General features: G+C 38.4%; 1 protein-coding gene across 2 annotated transcripts in view; it reads left to right on the top strand.

Moving 5' to 3' along the window:
• KCNQ5 (potassium voltage-gated channel subfamily Q member 5) overlaps positions 1-27,628 on the top strand; it is a 244,582-nt gene that overhangs the window by 177,454 nt on the left and 39,500 nt on the right. For both annotated transcript variants that reach the window (XM_015859067.2, XM_015859068.2), the window contains exons 4-7: positions 17,211-17,386; positions 17,801-17,926; positions 25,168-25,278; positions 26,749-26,844. In XM_015859067.2, the coding sequence (XP_015714553.1) occupies positions 17,211-17,386; positions 17,801-17,926; positions 25,168-25,278; positions 26,749-26,844 (509 nt within the window). The remainder of the gene's footprint in view (positions 1-17,210; positions 17,387-17,800; positions 17,927-25,167; positions 25,279-26,748; positions 26,845-27,628) is intronic.

Here is a 27,628-nt window from a genome sequence, read left to right as displayed (position 1 = left end):
AGGTAGCTGTTCCTTATTGTACATATTTTTCTGTTTTCAGGAGAAAATTCAGTTACCCTCCCACTCTTGCTGTATGTCTGTGTTATGGAAAACAAGTTCTTCAGTCCATCCATGTAGCAGGCAGGACTTGAGCAAGGAATTTTGAAGCCTAAGCTTTACATAAATTCTCAATTGAAATTTGGGTTTTGAAACTCTCATTTGCCCACTTCTAGTAATATAACATTTTTCCAGGACAACTACAATTACTGGTGGTCCAGGCTAGTGAAATGTTTCATGGATTTCAGTTAGTCTGTTAGTAGTTTACCCACAGCCGCTTCTGTTTTACTTCTTGTCAAGCTATAGCAGGATTGAAGTGTCATGAGTTCACATTCTGTTGATGATGCAGAATGAGCAAATTCCCAACAGGAAGCTTAAGTTCATTATTAGTAATCATTAACTTCATGGCTGGCAAACCACATTTCAGAGCATTAAGTGATAGCAGTGGCAATTGAATGTTACCGGATCTATTTTTTGTTAATTAAAGTGGTAACGAGCCATCATATGGTACTTCTGTCAAATCTTTATAAACAAGTCCATATATCGTGTGCTGCAAAATCTATTGAACCTTTAATTTATTTTAATTCAATGTATTTATGTCATGATATGTTTTGTGCCTTGGTATTTAGATACATAATTCTGTTTAAATGCAGCCAGATAGTAAATGTGCTGCTCATGATAAACAATGTAAACAGTCTTTTTCTACTATAATTTGAACTTTAAATAACCCAGTGATTGCCTGTAATGAAGTATATGCTTGACCAAAGAGACACGTTTCATATTGCATTTCATTATAAACCCCAACCATACCAAGTTCCAGCAGGAGCAAAGTCATTCCTGAGGTGTTTTCCTGACATCTCCTGCCAGCCCAACTTGAACTCATCTCAGGAACACCCTGCCCACTTCATTCCAGAAAACGTGCTGACAGAACTAGTGTTCAGACTGGAAACTGAGAATTCCTTGGATGCTTTCAGCAGCCATAGTTACGTGCAATGAATAGTCACTCTTAATATTTTAAAACTAATATTTAATGGAATGTCCTCGTATTTCACAGTCCTTGCTGCTGCGTTCATGCTGAAATTTCTTTCTGATATGCGTTAAAATATTGAGCAGCCTATATTTGTTAATTGACATGGGTTTTGATTTCACTGCTATATCACTATCATTTTATTTTGAGCAGAGAAGTGACCAACATGGATTAAGCAACCTGACTCAACTGTGGTTTTATGTTCTCTTCTTTCCCACCAAGGTAGTGGCACATTCCATTTTCATGAGTCTTGAGGACTGAGATTTTTATATGAGGGCTGAACATATTCTGTGTATCTGCTGATGGTCAAAGAAGTCAGTAAGACTAGTGTATTTTTTTCTTAAATGATTTTTCATTGAAAAATATTGATTAACTGAAATCAAAATTATTTACATCAATTCCTCTTCCCTCATGAAAGCTGGATCTTTTTTATCATCAAAATAAGAAGGACCCTTTCTCCTAGTCATATAGAACAACTAATAATCCAGTTTCTGGATTATAGATAAAGTATAGTTACATATTTTTTAGGGCAGATTTGTAGCAGGAAATTACCATCTCTCAACCTTATTGAAGTTATCCAAACATCAGTAAGTAATTCTTAATTAGTCCAGAGGGAGATGGTGGTTTACCAGTCAGTTGTACTCATCTGCTATGGAAGAAGCTTTGATTTGGCTTTTCCAAAGAACAATAATACGTTTATAAATAGGGGGTTCTGGTAGTGCAAATTAGAAGAGATCCACACCAGAATGAATGAAGTGAGTTAGAGCATGGGATTGTGAAGGACAGCAGTGAATCACAGAAGAAATTCAATGTTATGATAAAAATTGTCTGTTAAAAGCCATAGACCTCTTACTATAAAGAAAGTACTGGTGATGTTAGACTTGCTTCCTTAGAAGGCTATTGAAAATATTTTCTCAAGTATTCAGTGTCCATTCCAAATAAGACTAATATAAATTAGTACCTGCACTATAATGTTCAGTGATTCCTAATTCATTCATTTTTACTGTGAAAGTCTCCTGAGGTCAGTATCACATGATTAACACACTACTATAGTCTGTACACATTCATTCAGATTCTGTAAATTATTTATGGAATCTTTCAAATGATTTATGATCTCTTATTTTTGAATTTCTCAAAATCTGCATATATAAGTATTCTGAATTATTATTATATATTATGTGCTATAAAATATTGTGTGTTATAAATACATATTACAGAACTTTCAGTGCCTCTTGTGAGTCATAAGGCTTCAATGACTTGGAAAGTTACAATAAGAAAGAGTTAAGCAATGAACAGACCAAGAGGCAGTTAACATTTCCTTGTTTTAGACTTGATGTCTTCAGTTTTGCTAATATTTTTCAGGGTCTGACTAGCTGCTACTATAGATGCCCAGTCTATAAGTATACTTTCACTGCTTTCCTTTATTTGATTTGAGGTATTCATGTGCTGCCTTACAGCTGAGTTCTCATCGTACCAATAGATAAATTGCTCAGATTACCTTAGATATCTGTAAATGTTCCTCCAATCCAAACTAAAATAATTGTTAATGTAAGCATGGGTGTGAAATGTTTGGAGGCAGGCATGATTCTACCAAAGCCACTTACCTGCCTATCTCAGCATATGGAGTCTCAAAACCAGTAAAGTAGCTGATTTGTTTTTAAATTCCATCATTCATAGCATCTAAAAAACACATTTTTAATGAAGTGAGGGAATATGTCAGAGCATAACTGACTGAAGGAAATACTCATTTTTCTTGGCATCTTTTCAGCTATCATCCTGCACATCAGCTGCTTTGGTAGCGTGACAATCTTTGCAACTCCCATCTGTGATCATTGTCAGCTCTTTCCCTTGACTTCTCTTTGAGAAGAACTGCTCCTTCGGTGGCTATAAATGTTTTACTTCTGAAACAGTGAATTATACTCTCCAGGCAGAAATTGGATAACATTTCCAAAGAGGTTCATAATAGCATCCCATTAAAGTAGACATTAGCTATTTTGTACTTCTGCTCCTGCCATTACTCTGTCCTTAGTGTATGTACAATTTCTTGGTGAAATCACTAGCTTGCGGTATCACTATATTTCAAAAGCATGCTCTGTGTTATACAGGATGCTCCAAAAGTAATGTCTCCTATTAATTTATATAGAAACAACAACGGTTATTTATAAAGAGCACCGAAACACTATTAGATAGAACAAATTCTCAGCTGCAAACACTATTTTTCACAGTCACCACCACTAGCTATTCATTTTTGCCAGTTGTGAACAAGAGCCAGCATGGCACACTCATAATAATCTGTTTGACCAACTTGAATGTGTCTTGTCATTCACATCGCTGTCACCGCTGCTGAAACACACCACCCACCACATCACTGTGCACACATCCACTGTTTGGTCTCTACAAATGATCAGCAAGTGTCAGTGAAAGTCAGTGGGTGCCATTTTATTTATTTATGGATGGAGGAATTCAATTCCATGTTTGCTTCATACACACTTCCATGTCAGGCACTATGTTGGGTGTCTCTGCTGTCATCTGTCACGTGGCAATAGAATGTAAAAGAATATTGATGGGAAGATTCAGCCTCTACTGCCATACCACCAGCATCTGCCTCTGAAGCCATGGACCAACATAATAAAACAGGAGTCATTATTTTCAGAGCAGCCCTCATACTAACAAGCTCACACTTATTTAGGGGTGCTGAAGCAGCATCTGAACATAAATGTCAGTGTTAATCCCTTGGCATCATACATCAGACAAATGTTGGTTCATATGAGCCACATTTAACAACTCCTGCAGGTGTTTGCTGAAAAAAAATCAGGCTTTCTCACGTGATATCCCATCCCCACACTCTGAGCACTGATGACAAAATGTGAAGAAGTCTCGGGGATTATCTGCTTGGCATGTTCCGAAGGAATCTTCTAGAATGATTTTAAAGCAATATAGAAATGAGTGACAAGCCTTTGTGTGCACTTTGTTTCTTTTATATTCACCCTGCATCATATAATAGCAGGCAGTATGCTTCTGTCTTATGTTTACTGTATGACTTTCAGCCTCTTTGATGTTTTTAGTTTGAGTTGCATTATAATTAATATTATATTAATAGTTTTTTGTTTTATTGCTGCCTTTTGTGAAGACTGATATATTTCTATTCGGGTCATCAGAGTGTGAGCCAGTGGTGTGTGAGATAAAAAAGGGCTGTAGATGCAGGCTTATTAATGCAGGTTTTGCCCAGTGTTACATTCAGCGTAGTCAAATTGATTGCCAGATGTCTTCATCCTGCCTTGCAGTAAGCTTGTAAGTGATTAGAAGACTTGAAGAATGTTGGTTTCCACAGATGTTTCCATTTTTTACATCCTTTTGGAGAGCTGTGTGTTGCCACCAGCACTGCTAAGGGACTGGAAGCTTGATGGGCACAATAGTCCAGTGGGAATTACAGCAGTCTCTTTAACGATTGTGCCTTGCATGGTTGCCCTCAAATTGCTGCTGAAAAAAAAAAAGAAAAGAACTTGTGTACAGGAGGAAAAAATACAGGTTTTAAATTTCTCCTTTTAACAGCTGCTGTGTTAAATAGAGCAATTAGGAAGAATTTTACAGTGTAACAACATTGTTTCATTGTGTAACGGAGTTGAATATATCCCAAGTTTAAGACAGCTATGTAGAAATATTTGCATAATTCTAGAAATCTAATTGGGCATGTCCTGCACATGTTAATTTCCTCTCCTTCCTACCCACCCCTCAGCACCAGGATGCTAGAACATGAAATCTCCTCTTAAAGAAAGACTACTGTTTTTTTACCTTTAAGGTTTTGTTTAAAGTCTCCAAAGTAAAGAGTTTACATTTCCACTGGGAGATGACAGTGCTGTCTACAGGAGATCTAGGGAATGTGTCCACTAGACCTGTGTTAATTGAACACATCAGCTCCAAAATGGTTTAAGTGCTTAGTGCCTGGCAGAGCCATCTGTTCTCAACACAGAAAGAGGCAACCCGGAAAACAACCATGGGTTAGAGGAGCCACATGACTCAGACCCACCACTTCCACCTCAACCTGCTCCTGAGACCCACATTTGGTCCTGCTTCATTTCAGACATACCCAAGGGATTGCACATACCCCAAACAAAGTGGTAGGTCATAAAGACCATCAGACACAGTCCTGTGCTAGTCAGCCACCCCTTCTAGCCAGCTGGCGGAAACTGAAAAAGCTGGAGCTAGTACTGTGCTCACTCCTGCTTCTCTTCAGGATTATAGCACTTGTATTCTCCAAAAATAAAGCATCTTGCTGGCACTGTAGCCCTTTGTGGGCTTCCCACCCACACGTGCAGGCAGTTAGTGGTTGGAAAATGCAGTAAATTCTGTATTTATGGAAGCAGAGAAGTTGCTGGAGGTATTCACACTGCCTGTGCAACCATCTGAGATAGCTGTGTAGGTTAGGAATTTAAGCTGTGATCAGTCAGGAGGGAGAGGTGCATGACTCCGGAAGGCTCAGAAAGCACAAGGAACTCATCTTCCAGGTGACACAGAGGGGCACCTTTAGCACCTGCTAACTCAGCTAGGTCCTGGGCACCTCCTGCTTTCCCTCAGCAAATTGGAGAACAGATTCCTATTAAAATTCATTTAAAATTTCTTACCTGGAAACATGTAAGGAAACATGGGTCCTGTACAATTCTTCCTGCCTTGTTGCGAGAGCCCAGTGTACAGAGAGAGCACTGCCTCCCTGCTGGCCTAGGCAAGGCAGGAGACAGGATTAGTATTTTTCTACATGTGAGCTGCTGCCAGTATCCCCTGAGCAGGTTGTTTATTCTTGTAGCTCAGACAGACACGCTTATATGGGAATCTGAAAAACCTGATTCCAGTAATTCATGGTGAAACATCCAGTCCAATTAATTTTTTCTCATTATTCTTTTATGTCTCTTGGCAATGAATTTTACAGGTTAATTGCATGTTTTGTTGTTTTTTATCAGATATAAATTGTCCTTTGATCTCATTTTTATAAGGGAGGATAAATAGAAGGCGTTCACCAGGCCTTCTTGTCTTTTGCTGGTTTGCATACCTCTATCTGCCATCTCATACTTGTCTTCTGACTAACTGCTCCTGAATTATTTAGTCCTTTCTCACTGCACGTCCTGCCATGCCTGCAGTTATTTTGTGTTTTTCCTGCTTGTAACTTTGCCCGTCTGTTACAGTCTGACTTAATGAACGTGGTTATTTATCAAGCATGTGTATCACCATCCATCCTGCTGTATTTCCCTCCAGAAGTCTTCACTGTTTTTTCCTCCACAGCAGCAGCCCTTTTCGGGAAGGTCTGCTACAGTGCAGGGGAAAGCCACAGATGTAGTAGAGTGACTGGCCAACACTGCTTTCCCAGTGTTTGTAGGGTATAATTTCTCTGGCATGAAGCAATTACTGGGCAGAGCAAGTGAGGATTTATGGAAAGGAGCTGCATGTGTTGCTTGTAGTTTGTGTCCTTGGTTGGACACAAACTGGGCTGGTGAACAGTGACAAAGATAGGATTTTAAATGTCTTTATGCCGGCCTATCTTAAAGCTAAATAAAGCTCAGGCTGAATTATTAGTGCTTTCTTCCTTTTGGAAGATGCATATCAATAACTTTAGGATCAGTGATTGGAGAAGGTTAATAAAGTATAAATCCATGAAAGGCTGGTAATTGAAGCTAATCTTAGCTTGCAGGAGGCCCTTGTTTTTTTAAGATTTATTGAGCCAGCTGTTAATAATATAAAGATGTTTGCTGAGGACTTATTCAGTCTGCAGAAAGAGCGTGTACTCAACAGTGCTATGAACCTTAACTGCTAACTCTACCAAGGAGTAATGTGGGAACATTTGACATCATTGTCCCTATCCAGACTGAATCAAAAATTGTAACCATAACTACTATTTAAATTTCAGTGTCTAGAGTCATAGAATCATGGAATGGCCTGGGTTGAAAAGGGCCACCAATGATCACCTAGTTTCAGTTCCCCTGCTATGTACAGAGTCACCAACCACAAGACCAGGCTGCCCAGAGCCACATCCAGCCTGGCCTTGAATGCCTCCAGAGATGGGGCATCCACAATCTCCTTGGAAAACCTGTTCCAGTGTGAAGCACGGAACTTGTGAAAAACTTTCTCCTAATCTCCAACCTAAACCTCCCTTGTCTTAGTTTATAATCATTCCCCCTTGGCTTATCTCTGTCTACTCTTGTAAACAGCAATTCCCCTTGCTGTTTATATGCTCCCTTTAAGTACTGGAAGGCCACAATGAGGTCTCCCCAGAGCCTTCTCTTCTCCAAGCTAAACAATCCCAGTTCCCTCAACCTTTCTTCATAGGAGAGGTGCTGCAGCCCTCTGATCATCTCAGTGGCTCTCCTCTGGATCCATTGTTGAGCTGCTGTGATTCTTGGGCCATTTAGAAGTATTTTGGCTCTCTATAATGAAAGGTAAAATAACATTATTTTTATACACTTGTCATATTGGTTCGAAAATGTGATACTTTTACACAGTACCGATGAATGTATACTTTTAGCTCATAGACATTTTAATAAGTAATATCAATTGATCCATTCTTGAGCATGAAGTTAACTTCTTATTAGAAACCTTGATTAAAAATGACAAAACAAAAATCTGACCCATCTTTATCATTCTGGATCTTTATAAAGGAATATTTTGTATTTCTGTTAAATAATAATCACATTAAATACTGACTTGCAGAAAATATTCCTTGTTTTTGTATTTCAAAAATTGTTTGACCTACGTATGCCAAATTTCTTGTATTTGGTTTGCTTAGCTAAGGAGTGGCTTGGACTTCTTTCCAATTTCTTTTCCTTTTGTTTGGAAGCAACATATGACTACGTTGTATGGTAGAGGGTTTTACTTAAGGTGCAGCAAAGGTAGATTAAGATGCCTGTGAAGAAAGGGATTCAATGGTACTGCTTGGGGTACTGAATATAGGGAAACTATGGAAGAGTCCCCTCCCTGATTTAGAAAGATTATATGCTTCCCATGGTGAAAGCAAGAAATCTTATTTCAGATGGTATGAAGAAATACTCCAAATACTGAACCAGCTTTCAAACAAATGAGCAAATGTTTAGCAGCAGCTCTATAGCACATTTGTTTTATGCTCCCCCATGTCCATTTTCCACCATATTTTCCGTTGCTTGCATATAGAAGCCTGGGCCACAACCTGAAATCATACAATCATCATATATAGAGTATCCTCAGTTGGAAGTGACTCACAAGAATCAAGTCCAACTCCTAGCACAATGCACCTGAGATTGTTGACAGTGTTTATTTTCCATTACACTTCATTTATATTATTTCATTATTATTACTATTATTATTATTTCATTCATTTGGGTTGGAACTTCATGATCCTTGAGGTCCCTTCCAACCCAGGTCATTCTGTGATTCTGTGATTATTATATAGATTTTATACATCATATAAATAACACCATGTGTTATTTTATATGCATGTTGACAATTTTAATGTAATTTATCGTAAGTATTATCAATTCCTACTGTTTTCTTTCAGACAGAAAATGCAAGGTTACATGTTGGTGAGCTGCTTGTCTAAACAGACATGCTTTGGTTCTGTAAAATTAACTTGTATCCCAAGGAAATGTCCATATTTCCAGGAAGCTGCTTTCATTTCACATTAAAATAGTTTGCTTACTCATATGATTTCAGTACATTGCAAATGAAAAATAGAGATGGAGAGAAAGGTTCGAGACAATTTGTCTCATTTGATTTTGTCTCTGGAGTAAGGCTCAGCTGATGAGTAAGAAAACCTGAGTTTCTACTCACAGACCAGCTTTAGTGCACCCCTTAGAATTGAAGCCAGTGACTAATGTAGCCATTGTAGAAGAAAAATAAAAATCAATAGAGTGAAAGTAGTAACTTCTGTTTTTCTTAAATTCCACTTCAGTACCTAGAGAGTATTACACATTTGTCTAATTTCTTAATTTTCTGTGTGTGTTGCCACACAGTCCTGTCTTCCTGTTTTTCTACAGCAATAAAAGTCAATTTTCACACTCATCTGTGCTTATCTCTGAAAAGGATCTTGGTACACAAACCTATTCCACTTTCTTGCTTCTAAAAATACCAAGTAGTGTCACATCTTGAAAAACAATTACAACAGGAAGCAAAATCACCAACATGTTTTGCCAGTGAGGACAATTAAGACAGTTTCCATCCAGAGAGTGTCATATATTTGAAAACCCAAAGACCTTTTGGCTGGAGTGACAACAACATCTGCAAAAATCAAACAGCGTCATCTATCCCAAGAATTTCCTGAAGATATCCTGCCAATTACTTTTGCTAGTAGGTGATGATTAATCATAACCTGTCTGGCATCCAAGCGGAGAGATCTGATCCCTAACCAGAAAAGAAAAGCCTATATTCAGGCATTGCTGAGAGAAATTCTGCCAGGACTCAAGATACTAAGCATCATTATTTTTAGTGTATGCAGAACCTAAGAGTACCTTGTATTGCTTGGGTTGGTTTGGGGGATTTTTTTTTGTTTTCTTCCAAAGCTGAGGTCTTGTTTCTGCAAATCTACTCAGTGGGAAGTGCAGAACGCAGCTTCCTGCCCCTCCCATATTACTCTAGAGATGTTGAGGCGATATAATTCAATGGATGACATCAAAATGATTTTTTATAGGCTTAAAAACAATAGCATATCACTTTTCAGAGGGTGAATTCAGGTAACCTAAAAAGACTGTATGCCTTTAAATAGTCTCCAAAAATCCACTTTGCAGATTTTGACAGTCTTATACAAAATAAACTGGACTTTATCAATAAATAGTGCTGCTCCTTCCAATGTGACAATTAAAAAAAGTATATGGTAACATCCATCATCTCTCATACTGCAGTCTCGACTGTCTATCTATTTGGAGATTTAATTCCAGATTCAATCCTAAAATTATTTTTCAATAAAGATTTTGCATGTTTTTGAGACAAAAATATTGAAAATTCTTGACTTCTGAGGTTAATGTTTAGATGAGGTCATTGGAAGTTCAACCCATATTAGGCCAGATTTTGTTGCTTTAACTATGTGAAATATCCCTCTGATTTTTTAGCAGTGGGACTATTCACAGAGCAAAGGAACTTCCACCTGGCAAAAACATTTCAGTTTGCCTCTTTACAAATTAACTATTGCATCATTCTCTAATGCTGGATTTTATTCTTTGCCTTCTTGAACCAGTAGAGGGAAGTGGTTAATCCCATGTTTGAAGCTATTTTGTAGCCTTTTCCATTCTGTGACCTTTCTCAAAAGTGTTCAATGAATAATGATACAATTATTTTCCTCTCTGAACGCCCCTCTGTTTGGGTATTCAGAAGCCTGCCTTAAACTCTATGAATGTCTTCCTTTATTTTTTAAGGAAACCTACAGGATTATGAAGTACACCAAGACTTGATATGTTACTGGTTTTGAAAAAGTCTGCTGTTCCTGTAGATGAGTTTGTATAAATTAAAGAATCTGGGAAAAAAAAAAAAAAAAAAAAAAAAAAGAAGAAGGAAAGAAACCTTATTTTCCTGTATTGCTGCAGGTGTTAATCATCAGGAAATATTTCAACTGCCTTGAACAGCCAATTGATACCAGTATCGGATAAAGCCCATTGAAAATATTTTTTGTTATCTTTCTGTATCAGGGCAGAATATGTGTTGTGTTAATTGTGTTCCATAGTATCCGATTAAAATTCAAAGTACATTTCTGTATTGGTTAAATGATACTCTCAAGCCCCAGCCAACTAGCTGTGGAGATTGTTGCAGAAAAAAAACCTGAAGAGAGTTCTGATAGTAGCAATAAGTATGATGAAGCGCTTGGAAGGACTGGTATATGCAGAAATATCAGAAAAAAACTGAAATGCTGGCCATTCTCTTCCTACACTTACACCTTTTTGTGACTCAGAATATAAGGTTGTTAATTATTTCTATGAGGATGTTGTCGTAAGTCTGGATTCAAAATGATTTTAAATCTTTAGCAAGTGGGAATAATTGTTCCGCGTGCTGCAGAATGCTTATATGACTGTAACCTGTACCGTTGTCACTGCATGGAATTGGCTTCAAAACATACTTGATGCTCTTAGTAAATTATAGAATTCAGCAGCTACATCACAAGATTAAATTGCTTTGTTTTCATGAGTAACAATGAAATTTAGGGTAATTAATTGTTCTGAGAACTATTCATGAGAAATGACCTCTCCAGCTCACAAACAGTAACTCTGGATCAAGAAAGTAAACCTTAGAAGGACATCATAAGAGTAGCATAAATATTGTTATACAGTTGCCAGTGAATTTCCTCTGTGTGTTAATGAAGCTGAAGGCTAGATAAACCACATTTTTTCAGATATTCTACTTGTTCCGCACTTTTGTAGGCAAATACATCCTACTTTAGTAGTTTGAGTGTGTGTATGAGCTGTGAGCAGATGAGGGATGGTCATTAATTACATTTTCCATGCTCATTGCAGGGGACTTGGACTGGATGACTTTAAAGGTCCCCTCCAAGTTTTGAGGCAGATACATCCTAGCCTTGTCCTAGGTCAGTGCATCTCTGTTCTGTAGTGGGAACAGACATGATAACTGACAATCATTCTGCATGTTCTTAACTAGTGCAAACTCGTGGCATTTTCTATGAAGTTATAGCAAATACTGTTTCGGAGTTTTTGAGATGATCCTGATATGACTAAATGCTGCACATTTTCTATTCTGATAAGACAGAAAAAAATATTGCAATGTCCATTTAATCTGTATTGGCTCAAAGTGGTATTTTTATTTAGAAGGAAATGTCATTCCAACCCATCAGTATTAAATGCAGGCAAAGTTTTAAACGCAGAAAAAGCAGACACTATCTTTTTATTACATAATGCATTGAAGAAGATGCAAGAAAAAGAGAGAAATTGCCGGTTTATGTAGCAGTTCGAGTGTGTGTATAAGCTTTGAGCAGATGAGGGGTGGTCATTAATTACATGCAGGAGACTTGGGCTGGATGACATTTAAAGGTCCCTTCCAACTCAGATGATTCTGTGATTTCCTAACACCATCCTGATATCATTCCTGTAAGTTTAGAGATTGCCCTGATGATGTTATATGAATCATAGAATGAATCATAGAATGGTTTCAGTTGGAAGGGACCTTAAAGATGATCTAGTTCCATCCTCCTCTGCTGTAGGCAGGGACACCTCCCTCTAGAACAGGTTGCTCAAAGCCCCATCCGGCCTGGTCTTGAATGCCTTCAGGGAGGGGGCATCCGCAGCCTCTCTGAACAACCTGTTCCAGTGCATCACCACCCTCACAGTAAAGAATTTCTTCCTAATATCCAGTCTAAATCTGCCCTCTTGCACTTTAAAACCATTTCCCCTCTGGACCTACTCCAACAGCTCCAAGTCCATCTTGTGTTTGGGGCTCCAGGACTGGTCGTAGTACTCCATGTGAGGTCTCATGAGGTCAGAGTAGAGGCACAGAATCCCCTCCTTCAACCTGCTGGTCACACTTCTCTTAATGCAACCCAGGATACAGTTGGCCTTCTGGGCTGCAAGCACACATTGCCAGCTCATGTTGAATCTTTCATCAACCAACACTCCCAAATTGTTCTCCTTAGGGCTGCTCTCAAGCCATATCAAGGCTCTGGGATGTTTCAGTAAGGTTTCCATGCTCACCCTTTTATCTTTTCCCATCAAAATTTTTAACTGGTGCTGTAAAATTTTAAAGCATCCAAAAAGCTCATGATAGGGACATTGTATTGAAAAAGCCATGACAAATAAAACAACCCATTATGATTATTTGTGAGGCCTGCTTTTATATTAGGAATCTCTCGGTCAGTCCCTGACCACTGGAAGTACATACAGTTTAGAAATGCTAGCAACGTGTCTATCAGCACCCATATGGCCACAAATTTCTGGCCGTGCTTGAGCGGGGTAAGCTGGCCCAACATCAGCCTTCCTCTGTGAAGTGGGGAACTCCGTTTGGCGCATCCCTCGTGAGCTTTTGCTGCTATTCAGGTTTTTTCATTACTTGGCTTCAGCTACTTGTCACTATGTTGATGAGATTGGACAATATAAAAATGTAATATGCTATACACATCATTCTAGGTTCATAGGTTTTCTTTTTTTCTGGGCCCATCGGGTGTTAATGTAGTGAGTGTCAAATGAAAAAGCTTTTGCCAAATTACTACTAGGAAAGCTTCTGTGTGATATTGGGAGTTTTGAGCAGTACTGGATGAAAGGTCTGAAATGAACGAATACTTTGTGTGAAATTTAATTTGAAAGTAAGTGTTCAAAACCAAACACTGCAAACCTTACCAGTAATATCCAGAATCTCATACTGGAGTTAATGAGGGAGGATGCTATCTGCAAAGATAGTAATTTAAGAGAGATTTCTAAATATTGAATAAAACCCACCTCATAGCTGAGGATATGCCTAAAATTTGGAAGATCCTTAAATAGTAGCTTGAAATAAATCAAAGAAATAAGTGTGCTTCAGGAGCATCTATCTTATAGTAAGTCATGACAGGGATATTTGGAACTATACCGCCCATTATTCATTCACATTCCAGTGCTTCCTGGTGCTTTACAGCAAAGTAGAATGAATCTTAAGTCCCAGTTCAGTTAATTGAGATACTTCTATTTTCTTCTATACAATTAATATTTTGCCCATAATCCACTGTATGGCTTTGTTTTTTAGTTCTTGATTTTCCAGTTTTGTTCTTAAAAGAAAAGAGGGAAATATTGATAGAATTTTCTTAAAACCTTCCTAAAATACAGAAATACCATGGAGATTTTACCTGTAAGCCAAAGTAAATGACACTTGAGCTATGCTGGATAAAAACATAGTGGAGAAAAAATCGTATTCAACTTTTTATTTTCCAGTGCAGATAAGCTTAAATAAGAAAGCAAATTTGACATATTCAGAAGTGACTTTAAACCACTGCAACTTTTTGTTTGGACTCTGCTTTCATTCCAGTAGAGATTTATTTTGATTTATCTTACACCTGTTCCTGGCAAGTTAAACTATGCTGAAATAATCTGCTTGCCTGCCTACAAGGAAACAGAGCCAGGGAGGGCTGCCTTTGGAAATGGACGCTCTTTCCTTCCCAGCTAGTGGAGGTTTTCTGGAGGAGGAGTGTATTGTGAAGAGGTGAAGAAAATGAGAAAGGTGTGAAAGAAACACCAGTAGACTGGGCAGGCTCTCTTTCCTCCTCCAACTGTTTTGAAGCACGTTCATGCATTTTCTGTTTACCTGCTCCCTCACGCCTTCCTCACCACTTTGCCTCTCTTCATCTTTGCTCTCCATCTTGGAAGGTCTATATGAGTTGGCAACTCCCTTGGACCAATACTAAAGAGGAGGGGAAATGAACTATGTTGTTGTTGGCATCTTCATCTCACACAGTCAAAAGGGATCAGAGACTTTCAGTGGGGCAGAAGGACCGGGTGTTCACAGCAGATGCTATGTGATGCTGGGAGAGGTGAATTAATCTGAATTTTTTGCACTGCTGTAACAAAAGCTGCCAGGATTCCTGGTATGAGAAAGAATAAGTGAAGTGTCAAATCATTTGCTTTTCTAAAAGAAAGTCACGTTCAAAGCAGCTGAGGGAAACCAAAGCTCTCCAAAAGTACATAAATTATTTCTGGACCAAAAACATAATTCCTAATATTTGAATGATATTTTTTAAGTTCTAAGACTGTTTTTCTGGAGTGCACACAGGTTTTTTGATAATATCTGATTTGCTTCTAGCTCCCCCCACTAATTAGAAATGGCTGTTATATTGCTGGTGTGCTCAAGACAGTGTGGGTCAAGCCAAGCTAAATATGGCGCTCTTTTAACCAGAGATATTCCTTCTTCAACACAGCCCATATTGCTCACAGCTCTTTTGCACACCCTACATGAGCCTCAGATCCAGATAAACACTCCTAAATATAGAAGATTGCTTGTAGGTGGGTATGTATATGCTGCACATCCATACTTTCAGTCAGACAAGATCTAGGGCTTAGTTCAGCAGGATAAATAGAGGTGCCCTCTGTTACATGATATTCCCTACTCTCCAGCTACTTCTCCAGAAGTGCACAGGCTTCCCAAGTCTGAGGGCATATCTGCTGGACCAAGTGGATGTCTCAGATACCTTAGGGCATCTCAAATGGCACTGGACAAATAAATTCAAGCAATTGCAATTGAAACAATCCTCTTTTTGTGCCAAGCCCTGAGCACAAGTCAGCTGAGCAGTCAGCAGGAGCCTTCCTAAGGGTTAGCACACCACGCTTAGTTGACGTGGTTGCCTTGTGCTGCATGGGGAATTTAGGCACCTGATTCACAGCTTAAGATTTCAAATGTCTTAACATGGAGCTGAATTCTTCCACATTTCTTTTTATGGTTTCCATTAGGATTGATTATATCTGTAACCTTTTCCGATCAATTATCCTGTTTCTGAATTCTTACCCAGACCTGCTGCATCTGGTTACTATGCTCTTGAGCTCTGCACTGTGCAGACACCCCCCAGAATATATTATCTACTTCTGGCTCTCTAAACTTGCTAGATTTACATCTAGAAGCAAATTCAGTTTTATAGTAGCCAACTATATGGTAGCCAAATATGATCCATCTATGTAGAAGCCAAAGGCACTATAAAATGTTAGAGCAGAAGACAGGCAGGTCAGCCTAGGCTGGTATACTTGTCCAACAGTGACACTAGCCTGTAATGGGTGGTTAGGGCAGATTACACAAAGAGGACAACTGTGTAGTAATATTTGTCAGCCTTGTTACTTTGAGACTTCCTAAGCCATAAGAGGGTCTAGGTGTTTATTTGACCTGGATTGTTTTCTCCTGTGAGATTATGCAGTTGGTTCTGAACTCATGTAAACTTTTATTGACTTGTGGCAAGGGTTTGTGCAATTTTACAGGACACTTCTTGAACCACAAAAGTGTCTGTAACCCTTAGTAGTACGGTAAGATGACAAAGCCATCTTGGCACAAGGTGTGTGTTATACCTAACACAAAAGAAGTAAAACTCATATCAGCATGAAATTCTTATCTGTGGATGTGGTTTTAGATTATTCTTGCATAATAACATAGAAACAGCACAGAACCTTCAGATCTGAACCATGTAAAAAAAGACTTTAAAAAAGACTTCGAGCTTTTAAAGAAGGTCAGGAAATTAATGATGAGGTGGTGAAGTAACAGAGTTTGCTCTGTCCTTTTCCACTCTCTGCATACTAGTAAGTCTGCCCCTATCAGCACAAAAGAACATTGTTCCTTCTCACAGTATCCATGTGCCTTCGCTGCTATCTTCTCATCTCTCTTTAAATGCCGTTCTGGCTCAAAGGGCAGTTGGCTGATTAGTTCATGCAGAACAAACTCGCTCTCACAGCTTGAATCTGTGACCTGAAGAAATAAATCCTAACACTTGCTAGACTGCAAAAAAATCTTGCCAGGCTGCCAACTAAAAGAATGCTTCTGAGTGCCCAGCGCTATATTTTTTCCTTTCCGGGAAACAGTACATCACAGCAATTTGGTTCAGAAACTATATGCCTGAACAGTGTTTGTACTCACAGGAAACCAATAGGTCTGGTTCCACTGGAATCTCACCATTGAGGCAGGTCTATTTTCCTATTTCTTCCTTTTCTTTCTTTCTTTCTTTCTTTCTTTCTTTCTTTCTTTCTTTCTTTCTTTCTTTCTTTCTTTCTTTCTTTCTTTCTTTCTTTCTTTCTNTTTCTTTCTTTCTTTCTTTCTTTCTTTCTTTCTTTCTTTCTTTCTTTCTTTCTTTCTTTCTTTCTTTCTTTCTTTCTTTCTTTTTTCTTTCTTTTTTTTTTTTTTTCCTTTTAATTTCTGGCTTTTCAATAGCAAAGTTGCTATGTGAAAGGGAAAAACATTCAAGACAATCTACTAATTTGTTCAGGTACTCCACCAGTCTTCAAAGTTCAAACATGAGGATCCTTCAAATCTGCTCCTTTTATTCATATGTTTTCAAAATGACTGCTATCAGTTTTCACCCTAGGGATGTCTCAGGACATACTTTGACTCCAGTCCTCACTTCACATCCCTCTCTCAAACAGGATTCGCTGCTTTGGATTCCCACCCATAGTCTCTCTTTTGTCCCCTGTCAGCTCATGAACAATACGTGTTATTGATCGGTACGTGGACATTAATGTTTTCTATAATGTATTTCTTTCAGACATCATTGTTCTCATCGCTTCAATAGCAGTTGTTTCTGCAAAAACTCAGGGTAACATTTTTGCAACATCAGCACTGAGAAGTCTTCGTTTCCTACAGATCCTTCGTATGGTGCGCATGGACCGAAGAGGAGGCACTTGGAAATTATTAGGTTCAGTAGTTTATGCACATAGCAAGGTATGTAATCGTAAGTGCTGGTTTTGAGGTCTTCACTGGATTCAGCATGAGTCCAAGGAAATAAATACTAACCAATTTTAAGCAGAATATCTAGAGTTTCCTGAAATAACATCAGTTGTATTGAGCATTGATACAGTTATGTGAGGCCATATTAAATACTAAACGGTTTTTGGAATGTGTTGAAAATGTTGGTCTTGATGTGCTACTGTAATTCTACATACATTGGTAGTTCCTGGGGCATCAAAGGAGTAGATTTGGACCATTTTTAGAGAAAGTTTGCTCAGCAGGGAAGCATTTGACTTTTAACTACTCAAATACCAAAAAAGTATATAGATATTTTCACTGTCTCTTTCTTAAAATGCCATTCTGTTCAACCATTCAAATGTATATTAATATCTGCTTTGTTTTATCTAGGAATTAATCACAGCCTGGTACATAGGATTTTTAGTACTCATCTTTTCATCTTTCCTGGTTTATCTGGTGGAAAAAGATGCAAATAATCAGTTCTCCACATATGCAGATGCTCTCTGGTGGGGCACAGTAAGTACACAAAAATAATGCGCTCTGCTTCGTGAGTATGCTAGAGTGCTTTGGAATTAACCTGCTGTTGATTTTAACTTAGTGAGATGTTCAGTAAATTGTATCCACTGGCAGAAAGCTGGTCCCAACGTCTCCCTACTCCAGCTTTTAATTTGTACATCCGTAGTTCATTTTACTCCATCATGCAGAACAGCTGTGTATGACGTTCTGTTGCAGATCAGGTCACTGCACCTCCAAGAGAAGAAAGCATTTTATTTCTTAAACCAGATCTTTTCAGAATTACATTTGTAGTAGTGTCCCACAAGGAACTGTGTTGATCCAAATGAGATCTATAAGCTGCAAGTATCAGGGAAGTGGGAATAAGATTCTTACATCAGCTTTGCAGTGAAAGGAAGTGTTTCTTCGCTGACCTTAGAATGAAATCGTTTCTCCTTCCCTGTGCCTTGAGGACAAAAAGCAAGAATAACTATTCTTATTCTGGCTCAGCAGTGCTTTTTAGAGATGTAAAAGCCCTGATTTAGTTGAGCAGTTAAGGTCTTGCTTAACTATCAAATCAACTACTTTGTTGAAATCTGTGGGATGTAAGTACATGCCTGACTGCTTTTCCAAAAGTAGGAGGATTATATGAATGCTTATTCATTTAAATAAACCGGGCTTTAAATGAACAATGAAGTAATAATGACCTAGGTATCTAAGTAGTTTATTTATTGATTGATTTATTCTTTTATGGCCCAATGTAAACCCTTTTTTTTATTTGTTTCGTTGTTTTTTTGTTTTGTTTTGTTTTGTTGCTAAAATACGCTCTATAATGAGCTGGACCTCTGTACTATGTGGGAGTTACTTGAACAGCAGCTAGAATCCTTGCCCCAAAAAGGCTATTGCAGAGCTACCGCCAAGCAGTAAAAAAATGGGGAGGGGTTTGCTTGTTGTTTTGGGATTCTTTTTTTTGTCCTTCTGATTCAAACACCATGAGCTCCAATAGTGTCTAGATAGAGGAATGATGCCTGTGAGATCATTAATGCTGACATAACCAAGAGTAATCATTAGTTTTCCACGAATAAGCATGATAGCTGAAGCAGCCCCTGCCACCTTTCCTGATCAGAGAGATGCAGAAATGAAGCTTTCTCACCTCAGTTCCTCTGCTAAACTGAGTGGACTCTGTTTGGATTCAGTGGTATTTGCAGACTTAGAGCTATTAAAAAACCTTTTCCAAAATGCACTGAATCTTTGAGAAGTATTTTTAATAAGTTTCATTTACATTCCGAGTGAAGGCCAGGGTCATTTCCTACCAGTATAACAAGCCTGTGTGTTTGAAATTTGTTCATCCTAGGAAAAATCGCTTGTTACATGTCTTCCCTAGTGACTGTATTGTACTCATGCACAAAACTGAGGAGGTAGGAAAAGCCAGACATAATGATTCTTATTTGCACATCTACAAAAGGACAGAATTTTTTTTCCTGGAACTTCTTTGGGAGTGTCAAGGCAAAATCTCTAATAGCATAGATGCTTCTATTCTGTATTGTGAATGCACATAAGATTCAAGTTGGCTAAAGCCATAAAAGCAGGTTTTGCCCTCAGTCTCACCACAACTGTTTATTTTGTGGCTTCTCTGTCTGTAAATATAATAATTGATTGCAAGCAGAAGGATTTTCACTTTCTCCAGAAGCTGAGGTCCAGGTTTGTCTTACAGCTTTCTGACCAGTCTACATAGGCATAGTTGTGAAGCATCTGGATTGGGATGCCAGTGATCTTCCCTTTAGGTACCCAGTCTCCAGTAGTCTGCAAACAGCATTTTCCTGTTTTGGTTGGCAGTGAGTCCTGCTGGAGGCCCTCTGTAGGTCACACAGGTGGGATGTTCTGGTGCATGGGTCTGAGAATGTGTGTTTTCAGACACTTGGTTTCCCAGGAAACAACTCCTGTATGTCTGCAAAGCTTTGTGTGACCTAGCACTGGGTAGGCAGAGATTTGGGGCTTAACACAGCATTGCACCTGTCTGCCAGCAGGCACTGGTGAGGGGACACAGAAGCACAAGGAATGGGAAAGACTCAGCAAACCCAGATCTCAACTCCAATATCGAACTGAGGATCATGTCACATCCACATCCTTCCTCCTGAGCACCTCCAACAGCAGGAATATGATGTATTTATATAATATTAATATAAATTTACAAAATATAAATTTAATATTTAAAATATAAATTATACATTTATGTAATATAAATATATTTATTTTAGAATTTACTTCTGCACTACCTGTTGACTGTTATTTTTAAGGAAAAACCCTGCTAAGAAATAATCATTGTACAAAGTAGTGCTTAAAATATTTTGTATACTATGAAGCTAGAATGTATGACTCATAGGTCAGATAAGTAGTGCAACTGAGAAAATAGGAATCTTTTCTTGACATCAGCAGGAAAAACAGCTAATTATAATCAAAGACCTGGAAACAATCCATATTGTATATCTCTATACCTTTCCTTCTTTCCCCCGGTATGTGACATGAATACATTTAAATTTTTAATGTACTTAAGTGCACAACATTACTGAAAATCTATGTTCCCCTTTACCTGTTATCTTTGCCATTTTAATAATAGTATTTTTGGTATAATATGTAAAACAGTATGTGGGAAATGCATAGCATGCTTCTTAGTCATGAGTTGTTTTTACTGCCAGAGTAACCCACATGCAGATTTTGAAAAGGTCAGATTGTGTGGCATTCTAGGGGAAATCAATGCTTAGTCTCATTGATTTGTTTATTTGCAAAAGTTGTTCTTACAAACCACGGAATATCTACCAAATCCCAGATTGAATTCTGTGACGGCCGAAGTAGAAGAAAGAAAAGACTGCATGAAAGGCAGGCACAAATTGTCTTCTTAAATATCAAGCTTTTAGACGCACTTACACTCCTCTCCAGGACCAGACCCAGCATGTGGCAATTAGCCCGTTCATTAATTCCAATTATTTGGGGGTTGTACCATGCTAAGGTCATTTTATGAATTTCATTTTTAAAGCCCGTAGCTTTGCACTGAGACAAAAGGCAGGATATGGCATACTAATTTGCATCTGAATACTGCTCTGTAGTTGCCGTTGTACTGCGCAAAGTGCAGTTCAAGCATCGTGCTAATGTTTCTACTGTGAATATTCTTATGGTTGGAGTCCCCATGGTGCTGCTCAGCACAGCCTGAAGTGCGTGCTATGCGAAGAGTTCAAGCTCAGAATTTACTAGAAATGGTTTAACAGAAAAAAAAATGTAAAAACTAAGTAAACTGTATGGGAACAAATGTCTGTAAAAAAACAATGTAGGTCTTTCAAAATCAAGCCTTACATGGTTTTCTGAGAAGTCTTAATGTTAGCTAGAACTGATCACGCTCATAGTAACATTTAGTTTACTTTAAACTGCAGATGTAGTGTAATTAAGATTTCTGTCTCTCCTACACATTTAACAGAGTTTTTCTTAATAAAAAAAGTATTTTCTACTAGTATCCAGAAGTTACGGTTGGATACAGAATGGCTCTGGCACTCCACAGTGACCTGTAGGTGAACAAAACAACTTACAATGAATAATACCATCACAGTTACTAGCTCAAATGAGTCAATATTGACGGTGTTTTTTAAATTTAATGTGATGGTAGTCTGAGCAAACTAAATTTTTTTAAGTTAATTGATGTCAGGTAAAGATTCAAAAGGTAAGTGCTGCTATCAGAACATAAAATTATGTCAGAAAAAATATTAGGGAAGAGGGAAGCCCTCTGGGTCTTATCTCATCTGATTGAAGGCACATAGGTTATATAAGCTCGTTTGTTATTGTATTGCCTCACTTAGTATTAGCACATTTATTAGCTCCAGCAATGAGATATAACACAAGTTCAATCACAGTGCTTTTTGACACTAGCTGTGTTCCTTGGCTTATCTGCCCAATCCTGCCTTTTAGGATATGTTGAGTTACCTGCTGAAGGAATCATCCTTTTCATCGTGCAAGTCTGGGTGACCAGATCAAGTGTAAACACATAAACATTTTGTGTTTCAAGCTGATGAAATGAACCATAACCAAAGAAACTAAAATGTTTAGTTTGTTTTCCCCTATTTAAGCTGTGGTGACCAGACAGATACAAGGATGTTCAGCAGGTATCCCCACACTTTGGTTCCCCTTCTATTGTTTCTTGATCCTTTTTCATCACATTCCTCTCTCTGCCGCAGCTTCCTCCCAAATCAACAACTCATCCCCTTTTACTTCTCTAGTTTTGTTACACCCATACTCAGATTTTGTATTTTTGATACTGTCATCTAGTTACATCTAATCTAGTAGTAGTCTTGTACAATATTAATGCTGTAGTTACTTAGGTATTGTCATCCTTGCAAGACCCAAATCCTCTAAAGGTCCTCAGTATTTTCCTCCAGTTATCTTTGAACTTAAGGTCATTTCTCCCTTAAGTCCACATGCGATCCAACATTCTCTCATAATGCCAGCTGTAACTTTTGTCAGCATCTTTCTTATCAGTCATATCTCGAGATTTCTCATGTTATTGTGGTCTTGTGTCCAGTAGTTTTCCACACCGCATTCAGTGAATGTTACCACACGATTATACCATTCAGAGCCTTATGTTCAGTTATTTGCAGTATTAACAAAGATGATGAGGTTTGTTTCTGAACTGGACCATGCAGATATATGGAAACATATTTTCTTAGTTGTATGATCAGAAGAATATAAAACAAGACCAAATCCATTTGTTTGATGTCGAATAACATGATATGGTATGGTTCTGACACCTGTGTGTCAGTATAAAGACCATTCTGAGATAAAAGAGCCCAAAATGAGCAACAAGGCATCACTATGCATAGACATCTTCATGACCTAAAAGAATAGGAAAAAAGGCTTTAAGATGGTTGCACTCTTTTCTTTGAAGAGATCCTGTAGATACATTCTTTAGGACTGTTCCTGGTTTGGTGTAGCTCTCAGGTATCAAATCTCAGAGGTTCAAGTTCATCTTTGGCCAGTTTCAGAAGATGGTAGACAATATCATTAATGTGCAGAGATACTTAGGTCTGTTTTCCTTCTTGTCAGCCCAGGCAGGAGAGATCTCTCTACTTTCCAGCATCTAGCAGAGATAGGGAGCTGGGTAGAAGCCAAGCTACTGGGCTCATTCCAGAGCTGCAAATTGCTTCATGATGATTGGTCTGAAAATGGATTTTGAGGAACTTTTATTCAAAGGATTCATTTGTTCAAGTGCTTCATTATTCTCTGGGTCTTGATAGCTTCAGACAGTTCTGCACTTGCTGTCTAATGCTAAGAGCTGGGAATACCCTGTTTGCTATGCAGAATAAAGACAAACCAAGCCCCTCTGCAAGTTCAAGAGTGTGGTTGCAACAACTCACTTCTGCTGGAAAGAAAGGGGGCTGCATTCTCATCTGTTTTGTTATCACTCGGTCACAGTAAAGTGCTTTCTTTGCCTTCCTTGTGCAGGCTCTGGTGCTTATTAGATGTCTCTGTGAGCTGACTTGACTTGCCAAAACAGCCAAAACAAGCCACACAAGAATGTGGGTAATTCTGTTTCCTGGGTTGGAAAGCTGGGAAAAAGGGATGCAGGCAGAAAAGGCAGAGGAGCACCCAAGGAGCACCTCTAAATGAAGAGGAGCACCCAAGGGTGTGTGTCCCTCCAAGCTAGCATTACCACCACGAGACTTGATAACCACTTGAAATTTCAGCTGCAGAGGTATTTCAGCTCACTGTCTTTAGTCACTATGGCTTTCTGAGGGTAAATTACATCCGCAGTTTGTTCCCAACAATGGGAGCAATTAAAGGCACTGTTTACTATCTAAGGAGCCTTAAATAGTTGAAATCTAATTACTTCCAAAAGACTTTCCTTCTTTTGTCCTGTGGTGACCCCAATATTAAATAGAATTGTTTGGCTGTCTTTCATAGGAATGAACTTTGAGGAAGCTGGAAGCAAAATATTGTCTCTAGAAGGCATTTTCCTGAAGAATTCATTACTGCCAGAGTATTTGCTAAGCCTGAACTTGCCCACATTTGGTACACTATGTAAAATAATTCTTTGTGCACATGTTCACCGTTAATAACAGGCCCTGGAGTCCTTGGCACTCAGCCGGTCGTTGTCTATCTTTGTCCTTTAACATTGTGTGCTATTGCCTAAGGACAGTCCTTGCAGTCTTCCAACCAGACCTCAGAAATCCTCCACTCAACTGTACTGATTCTGGCTTCTGCACCGAGCAGTACATGGGCCTATGGGTCCTGCCAGTCTGGTTCCCCAGTTTGGGACTGGCTCACCTCCCAGGACAGGAGTAGTCTGGAGGGCATTTCTTCAGACTGGGGAAAATCCCAGGCACACATAGGCGTGGAGCCAGATCTTTGGCCTTATTTTGCCTTAGAGATATGCTTTCTAGACCACAAACACATACCAGTATCCCAACAGTGCTTGCTGTACGTGTGCTCAGCCTGCAGTCAATGATTGGCACATGCACCATAGTGTGCCTTCCTCTGTTATGGTGCTAAATGGCAAGGGTGCTGACCTCTGCAACACAGCTTTTGAAGTATCTGTTTGGTATGCCTATCACTGCACTGTCCTCATGAAGGAATTAAATGATGCACTCTTCTTTCTCCTTGACCTCTTTCCACACAGGTCTGAGCTAGCGCTATCCAACAGCATAGGGTGGTTGGACAGCCTGGAGTCGTGCAGTGTCTTTTATCTTTGTGCCAGGAGTCACATAGGTCTATCTAAGCCTGTCACAGGGAAGGGGAAAGGATGAGGAACTTCCTACAGTTCCTTCCAGCCTTAGATAAGCAGATTTTTGTGTGTTTCAGAAGGTGAGCTAGCCTAAATTGTACTGATGGGCTTGTAGAAAATGCGACAGCTGACCACTCTTGGTATTTGAATATTCTGTATTTGAATTTCAGTTTTCTTTTAGCACGTCTGTATTTCTCCAATATGCTACCTGTGCAATTTCCATTTGTGTAGCTGTCCAAATATGTACAGTCATGCTGAAAGTTGGTGAAACATCTGTACATCCACTGAAAATGACACTTTTTTCCACACAATTTACATCGTTTCCCATCATTTGCTTCAGCTGTGAAATCCCAGACCTTCTGATCTGTTATTTATTTATTGCTAATTGAGGTATTTTTCTCATGTTTATGGTTTATTCATTTTATTCAGTCATAGACAGAATTGAGACTTCATAGAATAATGGACTTCTGATAATCTTTAATCATTGTTTTGGTGTTTTTAGATCACATTGACAACCATTGGCTACGGAGACAAAACTCCTCTTACTTGGCTCGGAAGGTTGCTTTCTGCAGGATTCGCTCTACTTGGCATTTCTTTCTTTGCACTACCTGCTGTGAGTATGCTTAGAAGAACTGTGAAATGATCATAGAAACTTCAGTAGCTCGTACTGCTCTTAGGATACAAAAAGCTGAGGGAAACTTTCTAAATGAAGAACAACTGTTTAAGAATTTTTACTCCATGACAATATTGGTGAACTGCTGGCACCCAAATGAAAGTTTTGGTGTTGCTGTCATTACATGAGTTTTGGGGAAGTTATTTGATAGGGCAGACTAGGATGTAACCCTAAATTAGGTAGCATACCTCTGTGTAAGACTGAAGTTCCTTTCTTTGATTATGAATTGAGATTCGTATATTACTGCTTTTCCTTCTGAGTCTTTAAAAAATCAATCGATATGTATTTCTGAGTTAGTTTCTATTAAAAGAAAAGTTAGATAAGTTTCATTTTCCTGAGTGTAACTGTGAAAGACTGGATTTCCTTTCTCTTTTATATTAATATTAAATAAGCAGGAAATCAGAAGTGGCATTTGTATTTTTTGTATTCCATGTGTATTATATATTCCATCAATATTTTATTACTTAGATTCATTATCTACAGATCATTATGAAATATGTATGTTATAATAATACATTTGTTGTCAACAATATAAACAAATTAAGTTCAAATGTCAGCATTTGCCAACAGCATCAAATCATCTAATGCATTCTGTTTACTTTTTATTTTATGCAAAGAGAGTATTTCAGTACTTGTGACATTATAATTCACAATAATTATAATTATATTACATTGCCTGTTTGTGAATCTTTGACATTTAATGACAACTACTGTAATTAATTATCTTTGTTACCTGGTAATCACTAGCAAGAAAGATAGGAAGATAGCAGGACTGCGAAGAACATGTAAAAACGATGAATAACCTTATGTATTAGAGATGCCAGAACTGTTGTTCCTCCTGTCATATCTAGATACAGAAATTGATTTTCCTCACAAACACTTTCATGAGGAAGGATTCATTGTCAGCTTTTTTACATATGCTCTAGAGTGAACAGTGGAGATTATTTAGATGAGAATTAGTGAGGGAAAATGGTCTGGATCACTTAATTAAGGCATTTTTTTTAACATTTCAAAAATCAAAAATTATAATAAGCACTGCAGATACAACCTTTGTTATCTATATATGTCTGGTGTATCATGGCTTACATTGCTCTGAATGTTCCTGCCTGACTCTATAGATGTGTGTGTGTCTGTGTGTATGTGGCCTTTGGAGTTGCAGCAATATAGTCTAACACAAACTCAGGCAATGGCTGGGGTAAGGAGTCATTGATAGTACTACAGATGTTATCTCATAAAGAGTCTCCAGTCTAAATATGTATGGGCACTGTTCAGCCTTATATTGCCATGTGCAGTCGTAAATGGAGTACACCCACAGTTACTTCAGATCAAAACTCTGTTGCTGATTGTAAGTACTTGTAGGAAAAAAAAAAAACAAAAAAACCTACTCATAAATATTGTATCGAATTGCAGGGCATCCTTGGCTCAGGATTTGCATTAAAAGTGCAGGAACAGCATCGCCAGAAACACTTTGAGAAAAGAAGGAATCCAGCTGCCAGTCTAATTCAGGTAAATAGGAAACCAGTAAAAAGATAATAGCAGATGATTTAAAGTACATATTGGAGCAAGTTTTATTATTTCAGACTGGAAATTTTGTGGGAATGATATTTAAGACAGATTAATTTCATGAAATACGTTTCTTCATGCATACAGAATGTCCATTTGTAGCTTGTGAGTTCATCCATGCTTCAGAAACTGAGTTGGTTGCATTTCTGTAGCTGATGAATTAGAACTGTTCCCTGGACAACCCAACTGACAGAACAGCACTCTTGTGTGTGTTAAGCTGCTTTTCACGAATACAGGGTTAAGAGTATTCCAGTGAGTGATGTACTTGGTGAAAGTGAAGTGTCCTGTCCAGAATACTGATTTCAGTATCAGTCAATTCAAAAGCTCAAAAAGTAGGCACTAGGAATTCCAAAACTTACGAAAATTTTGTAAGTGGCTTCAGCTCCAATAATGACATCATGGCACCCATCAATGATTTGCAAAGAATTTTTCTTTAAGCATAAGTGTCACTGTATGCATCAGTGCAGATTAAGGGGCTGACCTGCTGCAAAAGAGCTTTGCAGAGAAGAACCAGGGTGTCTGGTGAACTACAAATTGGCCAGCAATATGCCCTTGCGAACAGGAAGGCCAGTAGTATCCTCAGGTACATTTAAAAGAGCATAACCAGCACATTGAGGAAAGTGATTTTCCCACTTTACTCTGTCCAGTGTGGTCACATCTGGAGCACCATGTCCAGTTTTGGTCTCTCCAGTTCAAGAGAGACAGGGTACATCTAGAGGAAGTTCAG

Source organism: Coturnix japonica, chromosome 3 (genome assembly GCF_001577835.2).
Source record: "Coturnix japonica isolate 7356 chromosome 3, Coturnix japonica 2.1, whole genome shotgun sequence".
Classification (NCBI taxonomy): domain Eukaryota; kingdom Metazoa; phylum Chordata; class Aves; order Galliformes; family Phasianidae; genus Coturnix; species Coturnix japonica.
The sequence above is the reverse complement of the archived record's forward strand: the minus strand, read 5'-3'. Positions and strand labels throughout refer to the sequence as shown.